General features: G+C 44.4%; 1 protein-coding gene across 1 annotated transcript in view; it reads right to left on the bottom strand.

Annotated features, from left to right (window-relative positions):
* Positions 1-10,934, bottom strand: part of LOC122564422 (collagen alpha-3(VI) chain-like) — a 135,193-nt gene that overhangs the window by 101,406 nt on the left and 22,853 nt on the right. The window contains exon 4 of the mRNA XM_043719264.1: positions 10,410-10,475. Within this exon, the coding sequence (XP_043575199.1) occupies positions 10,410-10,475 (66 nt within the window). The remainder of the gene's footprint in view (positions 1-10,409; positions 10,476-10,934) is intronic.

Raw genomic sequence — 10,934 nt, 5'->3', positions numbered from 1 at the left:
TCGGGGAGATGAGGGTGTGGGGAGGGGGGGTGGGGTCATGGTCGAGGGGGCAGTAGGAAGAGGTGTTCTCGAGTTGGCGTTTGGCTTCAGCGGTGTAGAGGTCACTGCGCCCCCTTTATCCGCTGGTTTGATGGTGAGGTTGGGATTGGAGCAGAGGGATTGGAGGACTGCGCGTTGTGAAAGTGGGAGGTTGGAGTGGGGGAGGGGTGTAGACAGGTTGAGGCAGTTAATGTCCCAGCGGCAGTTGGAAATGAAGAGGTCGTATTGTGAGGGTGAGAGGTTGGAGTGGGGGAGGGGGGTAGACAGATTGAGGCAGTTAATGTCAAATAGATTATACTACCTACAGTATTATCCAGTGATAACCAATAGCTTGGACACCAATTGGAAGAGGCAGAGCACATTAGCTCAGACAGATTGAAACCAGATGGTTTCTGGAGCCTCACTATCATAGAGTCAGGGAGACCTACAGCATGGAAACAGACCTTTCGGTCCAACCAGTCCATGCCAACCATAATCCCAAACTAAACTACTTGCCTGTGTTTGGCCCATATCCCTCCAAACATTTTTTTTAATTCAGTACTTAGCCAAATGTCTTTTAAACATTGCAACAGTACCCGCATCCATCACTTTGTCTGGACGTTCATTCCACACACGAACTGCACTCTGTGTAAAAATGTTGGCCCTCATGCCTTTTTTAAGTCTTTCTTCTTCACCTTAAAATATGTTCCCTGGTCTTGGAATGCCCAACCTGAGGGAAAAGACACCTGCAATTCACCTTATCAATACCCCTCATGATTTTATAAATGCCTATAAAGTCACACCTCAACCTCCTACAGTCCAGTGAAAAAAGTCCCAGCTTATCCTTATAACTCAAACCCTCTATTCCCAGCTACATCCCAGGAAAGCTTTTCTGAATCCTCTCCAGCTTAATTATTCTAGAATCCCTACAGTGTGGAAACAGACCCTTTGGCCCAACAAGTCCACACCGACCCTCCCACCCAAACACATTACTCTACATTAACCCCTAAGTAATGCACTTAATCTACACATCCCTGAACACTATGGGCAATTTACCCATCCTGCACATCGTTGGAATGTGGGAGGGAACCCACGCAGACATGAGGAGAATATGCAAACTCCACACAGTCACCCAAGGCTGGAATCAAACCTTGTTCTCTGGCACTGTAAGGAAGCAGTGCTAACCACTGAGCTACCACACCACTCATATCCTTCCAATAACAGAGCGACCAGAACTGGACACAAAGCTCCTGAAGAGACCTCACCAATGTCCGGTACAACCTCAACGTAGAAATTTATCAGGGGTAGTGGAGAGGGAAAAGTATTTTACTCACTCAGTGAAAATATTAGGAGAGCAATCAATAATGGAGAGGGTGCGTTACTTAGAATGCCCGTCAGAATTGTGATTTTAAAGCGTTGCACTCTTCAGGCATGCGAGGCACCAGTGTGAGTCAAACAGGAGGCTCACACAATTAGCGAAATTACTTCATGACCAGGAAGTCAGCAGGGTACCCCATCAGCAAAAATAAAATCAGAAACACTGAAGAGACTCTATAAGTTGCAAACTTCCCTTTGTCTCAGCAAAAGAAACAGAGCTCCTGATGAAATTACCCCCTTGGACAGATTATTCACTAATGAAACACATACAGATCTTTTGGTATTCCAATGGATTTTTTTTCCCTAATCTTGGTATCTTCAGAAAAACCACACTTTGGTAATTCAGCAAGAAAGGTTGCAAATGAGACGCAAGGTAAAAGATAAAATATTGATTTAATGCCTTTCTTGGCAATCATCTCTCCCTCTGCTGAAAGTGATTATTCTTTGAGAAAGATCTTGTGTCCATCTTCATAGCTGAAAAATGTGTTGCTGGAAAAGCGCAGCAGGTCAGGCAGCATCCAAGGAGCAGGAGAATCAACGTTTCGGGCATAAGCCTGAAGAAGGGCTTATGCCAGAAACGTCGATTCTCCTGCTCCTTGGATGCTGCCTGACCTGCTGTGCTTTTCCAGCAACACATTTTTCAGCTCTGATCTCCAGCATCTGCAGTCCTCACTTTCTCCCTGTCCATCTTCATAGTAGACAATGCAACTTATATACCAGAAATAGGAGATGATCAAAGGGCTAATAAAATTTAGCACAACTTATATCGATGGAGAAAACATATCAGAGAAAGTTAATGGACTTTAAAACCAAAAAATGCCCAGGGATTTTACAACCTTCGGCTTCTCGAATTCATGCAGAGAACATTGGTTCACTTTTTCTGGAACAAAAAGACGCATTCCTAAAAATCATCAAAAACACCAAAATAGAGGAAGACGAAACAATGATCTCATTCGACGTGACAGCACTGTTCACCTCCGTCAACATCGACCTGGCAAAAGAAACACTTACCACACTTTTAGAAGAGATCATCACACACACCCCAACCACCAACAATCACATTACCAACGAAAACATCATGAAACTAGTGGACCTGTGCCTCACCACTCACTTCACCTTCAACAACATAATCTACAAACAAGGACAACGGAGAACTACAAACCTGCGTATACTGAAAACCGACAAACACTGACCAAATACTTAACTACACCAGCAACCATCCCAACACACACAAACAAAGCTGTATCAGAACACTATTCCAACGAGCCACACACACTGCAGCACAGACGAACTTCGGAAAACAGAGGAGAACCACCTATACAATGCATTCAAGAAGAACGGATACTCCAAAAATACAGTCCGCGGATTCCTCAAGAACAAACCACGACAAGCAGACCAAACACAGCCAGAAATCCTATACACCTTACCATACATAAAAGAAGTTTCAGAAATGACAGCCAGACTACTAAGACCTCTTAGAATCCTGGTAGCACACAAACCCACCAACACTCTCAAACAAAAACTAACAAACTTAAAACACCCAGTACAACCATGGACAAAACCAACGTCATCTACAAAGTTCCATGCAAGAACTGCCACAAACACTACGTAGGACAAACAGGAAGAAAGTTAGCCACCAGGATACACGAACACCAGCTAGCCACAAAATGACACGACCCTCTCTCCCTCGTAGCCCTACACACGGATGAAAAAAAACACCATTTCAACTGGGACAACACACCTACCCTGGGACAGGTTAAGCAAAGACATGCCAGAGAATTCCTAGAGGCCTGGCACTCCAACCACAAAAAATGCCATAAACAAAAACATAGATCTAGATACCATCTATCAACCCCTCAGAAAACGAACAGGAAATGACATCACCAGAAACCCCAGGAACCCCATCCAGGAGAAAGATATAAATAGAAAGCAGGAGACAACAGCTTCGCTTCACTTGGAGGTCACAACTGATGATGTTACCTAGCCAGGTAATGAAATGTCTGGATATCAAACCTACAGCTCAGTGAGCAAACCTACACCCTAAACCTCAACCTGAGTTACAAACCTTCACAAACCTTGCACTGGGTCGCTGTGCAGGTCCTGAGTTTCCCTACTGAGGAGGGCAGTCAGTTGCTGGTGTGTGTTCGGACCCTGGTGGTGACCTTCCGCCTTCAGGCCTTGCAGCGATACCTTTACGTCGAGCCTCCTCCTAGGTGGTGCGCCCTGGTGACGTATTATTTCCGCCTGGTATGTAACCTCAACTACGACACGCAGCTCCTGTTCATCGACTGTGACGGTTTGGAGGTTGCCCTCAGGACGCTGCCTGTGTTTTACCTGATCACTGTCTGGAACATGGTCGAATCGCGTCACGTCTACCCTCCGGCAGGAGTAGCTGCTGTCGTCAGGGAGCCGTTGCTTAGGAATCCGCTTCTATTTTGATTTAATCCCTGCCCTTCCCTTCACTTTTTTGCTCCAGCAGCATTACTCTCTAAGAAGAACATTGCTTGTCACTGGTCACTTAGGCGTTTCATTTCTTCCTGGTGATGGAATATAAATAAAGATTTACAAACTTGTTGTTCTTCACTGTGTCTGACACCTGCATATACACAACATGGGTGCTGGGGAAAAATAAGCACTACTACAGGTAGATGGTAGTGTAGAGGAAAATAGAAAAGAAAAAAAAAGTTAAAATTAAACAGGAGTATCAGAGGTTCTAGTCACTGAGAGCTGGCTCTGACAAAGCTGGATCAGTGGTGAAGGACTTGCCAAGATTTATAATCTCCTCTGACTCTGTGCTGCTGGGCGACAGACAGTGTGGTACTGCTGCTGTTGGTTTCTGCTTTTTTTGGGGGAGGATCCTAATTCCTGAACTGGTGGAATTTTATAGGCAGTTTGTTAACTGGTATTTCTTTTTTATTTTCTTCTCTTTTTTCTTTATCTAATCTTTTTTTTCCTTTTTCTTAGAATCAGTCTTCAACTGAGGAGATTTTAATCTCATGGTTATTTTTTTTCACTTCCCCCACACTATTACCTAACTGCGGTAGTGCTTATTTTTCCCCAGCAACCATGTCGTGTGTGTGCAGGTATAGGACACAGTGAAGAACAACAGGTGTTTAAATCTTTCGCTATTCCTTTTTTATTGAGGACTGATTTCTAAACTACCTGATTTACACATTCAGTGTGGTTCAGGTGTAATTCAGGCCTCATTAGGGAAATGTTGTTTCACTGGATGTTTACAGCCTGTGTGTTACTCTTTTCTCTTCTACTTTGAGAAAAGGGCAATGTTGATTTTGTGGCAGGGCTTACTTTGTTTTTTGAACATGCTTTCACTTTTTTGGTGTTTGGACTGAGCCCCTGTGAGAAAATACATCTGCCCAGATGAACTGTTTCTGTGGGTAGGCCTGGCTCTTTGTCGGTGGACTAGGCCTCTGTAAAGACTGAACACCTGTGTGTGTGTGTGTGTGCTGGGAGGGGAGCATTCACTGGGTCCTGAAGTTCAGGAGTGGACTCTGCCTTCAGGAACGGAGCAAAACCCCTGTGAGTTAATTGCATCTTTACAATGGACTGTGTTCCTGAGAGTGCACCTCGTTCTCTGTGGATGGGCCAGGTGTCTATGGAGACTGAACATGTGTATGTGCTGTGGGGTGTGTATTTGCTGCCTTCGGGAGTGGACTCTGCTTTTGGGAATGGACTCTGCAGTTTGGAGTGGATTCTATTTCTGACAATGCACTTTGTATACTGGAGGGGACTCTGTTCCTGGAAATGGACTCTACTTTATTTTTTATTTTATTAAACAAATTACAAAACAGTTTACAAAAAAACATTGACAGCTGTACACAAAAGACAGCAATTTTACAAGGGAGAGGAGCAGCAAAGCTAGGCCCTGAACCCTACCGTTCAACCAATTTACAGGGAGAGGAGGACAAACCTCAAATGAAATGGACTCTACATTTTGAAGAGAACCATTTATGGTAATGAACACTGTACCAGAAGGGGGTCTGGTGATAATTGACTCTGTTTTGTTGCTTGTTGGGTTTATCACCTGCATGTCTTGGGTCTCCCTGGGTCTGACAGGTCTTATTGTGAGCTGGGAGGCTCACAGGTCATCCTGAAAGGTAGATGATATTGGGACAGACGAAAGGCAACAACCAGTTCTTCTGACTATTTGTGGACCTGCAGTAGTTTTGGTTATTAGAAGCCTAACTTTCCCTGAGGCATCTGACACAAAAACTTTTCAAAGAGTTGATGGATTTTGTTTAGGAATATAATGACCACAAGCCTCCTTTAATTCTGAGATGCTATTGGTTTTATTTGGCATTTGAGAACCAGGAGAATCCATGCTGGGATTTTTAATGAGGTTAAGATGACTGGCTGAAGCATGTGATTTTGGGTTAACTCTGAATGAGATACTGAGAGTATGAGGGATTAATGATGGAACCATGCAAAAGCGCCTACTAGCTGAAGCCCAAGTGGATTTAAAACAGATACTACAACTGGCTTTGTCAGTGGAAAGTGCTGCAATTGGAGCATGTGAGCTACAGGGTGTCCTGATGGAAGTTGACATCTCACTGACTAAGCTTGGGGAGCACCACTTGAGTGCAGGCAATCACAGCCTCATGCAGGACATATCCTGAGCAGAGGGACTCTGTCAGTCCATGGCAAAACCCCAAAATAGAGCTGAGCCTTGGTCAAATGGTTTAAATGTTCTTCAGGGTCTGGGCCAGCAAACTAAAGTAGATGCCACCAGTATGTAGACTCGCGACAGCAAAATGGCTACCTGAGTGAAGTCCTAATTAAATACCCATAAGCGTTTCAGGAAGGTCTGGGGACTATCAAAAGAGCCAAGGCCAACTTACATGTTAACCAGGAAGCAATTCCCTGATTCTGCTAGGCCTGCCCAGTGCCACTTACCTTACAGGAAAAAGTACAGGCAGAAGTCAGGAAACTGGAAAGCAAAGGAATCATCAAACCAGTCCAGTTTGAAGAATGGGCAGCGCTGGTCACATTGATTGCAAAGCCTGATGGGTCGGTTTGTCTTTGGTGGGGGGTGGGGGTTAAGCAAATGGTAAACTGCTTCTCACAGCTGGATAAATATCCAAGCCCTCGCATAAAGGGCTTGTACACAAATCTGGAAGGGGTGCTGTCCTTCATGAAGCTGGACATGAGCTATGCATAGCTGAAATTGTGACAAGGTGAGGAGTGGAGTTGAAGTAGCAGGTGGCCATGATTGTACTCAATGGGTTAGGCTTGAGGGACAAATGGCCTCTTCCTGCTCCCATTTCCTATATACTTATGTCCCAGCTTCCATTGTCATACAAGTCATCATCAATGTCTTGGTGTTGTAGTGCAAGCTTAAACCAACATTCAAATATACAATTAGGTGCAGGATTAGAAGATTTGGCCCCTTTAGAGTGCTCCAACATTTGATAAGATAAGGACTGATTTGGTTGTGACCTCTGTTTCACCTTGCCCCCCAATCCCTGATACCCTTTGATTCAATGGTTTGCCAAGAATTCGCTTACCACTGCTTTCAATATACTCCTCCACTGCCCTCTGAAAAAGGGCGTTCCACAATCTCATGACTTTGAGAGAACAAAACTCTGTTTTTTTTTTAAGAAGAAGATTCCTATGCTTTTAAATGGTGTCTCCTAGTTCTAATCTCACCTACAATGGGAAATATCCTTTCAACATCTACCCTGTCAAGTCCCCTCTGGATCTTCTGTCAAACAAGGCCAGAATGTTGACATCATGACTATGGATCCTACTATCCCACCAGTCTTTGCATCCAACACATCATCCTTAAACACTTCTGCCAACTCCAACCTGACCCCACCACCAAGAACATCTTCCCCCGGCACCCCTCTCTGCTTTCTGCCAGGACTGTTCTCTTTGACAGTCCTTGCTTAGGGCCACTCTCCCTACCAATACCACCTCCCAACCCCCAGAAAAGATGCAAAACCTGCTGGCACACCATCCCCTCATCCTATCCAGGGCCCCAAACAGTCCTTCCAGGTGAGACCGAGGTTCACCTGCCTCTCTTCCAACCTAGCTTACTGCATCAGGTGCTCCCGATGTAGAGACTAAACATAAACTTAGGGAATGGTTTGCCGAGCATCTCAGCCAAGACCACAGGGACCGACTGGACCTCCCAGTCACTGCCTTCCAACTCCCTTTCGGACATGGCCATCCTTGGCCTCCTTCATTGCCACAATGAACCAAACCAAACCAAACCAACCTACAGCCCAGTGGACTCAACATTGAGTTTCCAATCTCAAATAACCTCCCTTCCCATCTCCCAACTCCCTTCCACTGCTCCCTGCCATCAACGGGATTCATTCCTCCCATTGACCAACCAGGTCGTACCTCCTATCTGTCTTCACCCATCCCTACTTCACCACCCTGCGCCCGCTGCACCCTTTATCTGCAGCTCCCCCCGCAGTCCTAAAGAAGGGTTACACCCGAAACGTTGACTTCTCCACCTCCTGATGCTACCTGGCTTGCTGTGTTCTTCCAGCCTCCTGCCTGTCGACTATGGATTTTAAGGCAGAATTGCCCCAGTCCTATGAAGGCAGATTTGAAAGTGAGACCAGGAGCATTGTTGGACATTAATGTATTCTATCAGTAGTCTGATATGATTCTTCTGAAGGGTAATCCTGTTAGAAGCAGGTGAAAACATAATTTGTTATTTCCATGTAGCAATCGGCTGTCAATTGGGACTAATTGAAAGTTGAATTAGGGAGAGGCAGGAGAGCTGTGTGTATGTCTGTGTCTGTTGGATGAAGTGAGACATATCTGGGATTTTTACAGCATGGAGACCACTTTCAGTGAAATCATCCCAGAGTCCATACCATAAACCCGTGCGGGGTAAGGACTGGGAAAAAGACTTGATGTCTACAAGTACACAATCAAATATAGGCCTTCTTTCATTGCATTTAAAGGCAATTCAGGATGTCATAGCAGTTCTGCAATCAGTCCCACACATTACTCAGACGGTTGAGGTGCTGATATTGGCAAGTGGCAGTAACATTGTGGAGCATGATCGTGCTATGCTCTCTCCAGATGACAGCCTTTATCTTCCCACCACTGGCACTCCACCAGTTCCTTGCTGTTGGTTAGCCAGTCCAGACCGCTGTCAATGCTGGTGAGATAGTGCAGTCCATGTCTGGGTCTTTTAGAATTCACCGTCCTTCTCCTGCACTGAAAGTCAGCAGCTCCCCATCAAGGACAGTAGCATGATTACAAGCAAAGGTGCACGGAAGATTCACCCCCTAGGTGAAAATGATTAATCATGCTTGTAACAATACCACATGCTTGGATTCTAAATTATGTCTGGAGTTTTGTTTTATGTGGATTGTTACTTTTGTATTGTGGCTAACTGTGATGGTGGGTAGCAGCAGGAAGGTGAGGTATGCATCTCAGTGAAATGGGGGTTGTGTTTGCTGTTACTGAATCGCAGTTTAACAAGTTGTTCATAAACGTCTAGGCTGACCCCTGGATGACGTATATAAAACTGACAGATTTTGGTATTTGATCCAAATAATTGTATCAGGCTTGGAATGTGCATTATTTATGTTTTTTTTAGTGCCTCATATTACATTATTTGCACATCCGTAAATCACATCCCTTTTAATATGAATATTCCATGGTATTGTTGGTGGGTGCATAAATGTCTCTGCAGTTTAGTGTCAAATACACCAAGCATTGTGATGGAAGCAAAGTTCAATAAACTTTGACCAGCCTCGTGATGCTGCTGAAACCTATACCATGGAGGAATGAGGCTTTCATACCCGAGAGACAGTAAGGACCATCACTACCATTGCTAGTGAAATACAGATAAAGGATGAACTTTGGGTTAATGCTTGAAAAGAAATGAAAATAGTGGTTGCTGGCTGTGTACATTGCCAGTGTAATATCAGACCAAAAGGACATCACTTTTAATTGCTGGTCTGTGCTGAGCTGATCTCTGGTGCCACATTTTACCCCAATGGTACAAGGGAACAACTGAGTGGTCAGTAACAGGATCAGCTGATATTTTCATTCTCCCAGCAATAAAGAATGGGAATTCTGTGTTGGCAACTGATTATGTTTATATCCTCAGCAACATCAAATCCCACAACCACAAACCTAGGCCCAGTGCACCTTCTGAGGGGAACAGTGGCCTAGTGGTACCATCATTTGGCTATTAACTCAGAGACCCTGGGAACCTGGGCTCGACTCCTATCATGACAGATGGTGGAACTTGTTTTTCCATTGAATTCAATCTGGAGTTAGGAGTCTGATGATGACCATAAATCTGTTGTCCGCTGTCAGGAGGAAACCCCATCTGGTTCACTAATGTCCTTTTGGGAAGGAAATGGCTATCCTTACCTGATCTAGCTAACGGGTGACTCCAGAGCCACAGCAATATGGTTGACTCATAACTGCCTTCTGGGATGGGCAATGAATGCTGGCCTGGCCAGTGATGCATTCATTCCCATGGATGAATACCAAAAAATCAGTGTCACCCCTAGCTGCTCCAACGCTTACCATCAGAAACAAATTCAAAACTCTTATTGAGAAATAGGGCTATCTGAGCCTCTGTCATGCTGTAAAATGAACAATTATATTGGCAGTTAATTGTTTCATGATATGCTGGAAATCCCATCCAATTTTAAACATACAGTTTAAAGTACACATTGATAATTTATCTTCAAGAATCAGTTATTCCTAAATTAGTTTTTGTTTTTAGTAATTATGAATTAGGCAAACACTTTACTCAATACTTTTGTATTGTTGAAAACAAAGAAATACTGGAGAGCACAGCAGGTCAGGTAGCACACATAGAGAGAGAGCAAGCTCATGTTTCAAGCCTTGATGATTCTTCATGAGATCTGATATGAAGCTCTGATGAAGAGTCAGCGAGACACAAAACATTAGCTTGCTCGCTTTCCATGGGTGCAGCCAGACCTGCTGTGATCTCCAGCCTTCTTTTTGTTTTGAGTACAGTTCCAGCATCTGCAGGAACATCCTCCTACCTTCTACATTAATTGCAGGACAGGGTCCATCTGGAACCAAAGGCCTTCTGGGAATAGATGGTGACACTAATCATAAAGAAAAACATATAAGTTTCATTATTTAACATCTATTTAGTGTAGAAAATATAGAATCCCTACAGTGCGAAACAAGACATTCTGCTCATCGTATCCACACTGACTCTCTGAAAAGCATCCCACCCAGATCCAATCCCCTGCCCTATCCCTGTAACCCTGCATTTCCCATGGCTAACCCACCTAACCTACACATTCCTGAACATTATGGGCAATTTTGCATGGCCAATCCACCTAACCTGCACGTCTTTGGACTGTGGGAGGAAACTGGATCAGCCGGAGGAAACCCACGCAGACATGGAGAGAACATGTAAACTCCACACAGATAGTCATCTGAAGTTGGAATCAAACCTGGATCCCTGGTGCAGTGAGGCAGGAGTGCTAATCACTGAGCTACTGTGCCACCCTTGTTCACTACCAAAAAAAAGTGAGGGTGTGAAGATCTGAAACAAA

Source organism: Chiloscyllium plagiosum, chromosome 29 (genome assembly GCF_004010195.1).
Source record: "Chiloscyllium plagiosum isolate BGI_BamShark_2017 chromosome 29, ASM401019v2, whole genome shotgun sequence".
Classification (NCBI taxonomy): Eukaryota; Metazoa; Chordata; class Chondrichthyes; order Orectolobiformes; family Hemiscylliidae; genus Chiloscyllium; species Chiloscyllium plagiosum.
This window is presented reverse-complemented; position numbering and strand designations above follow the sequence as displayed.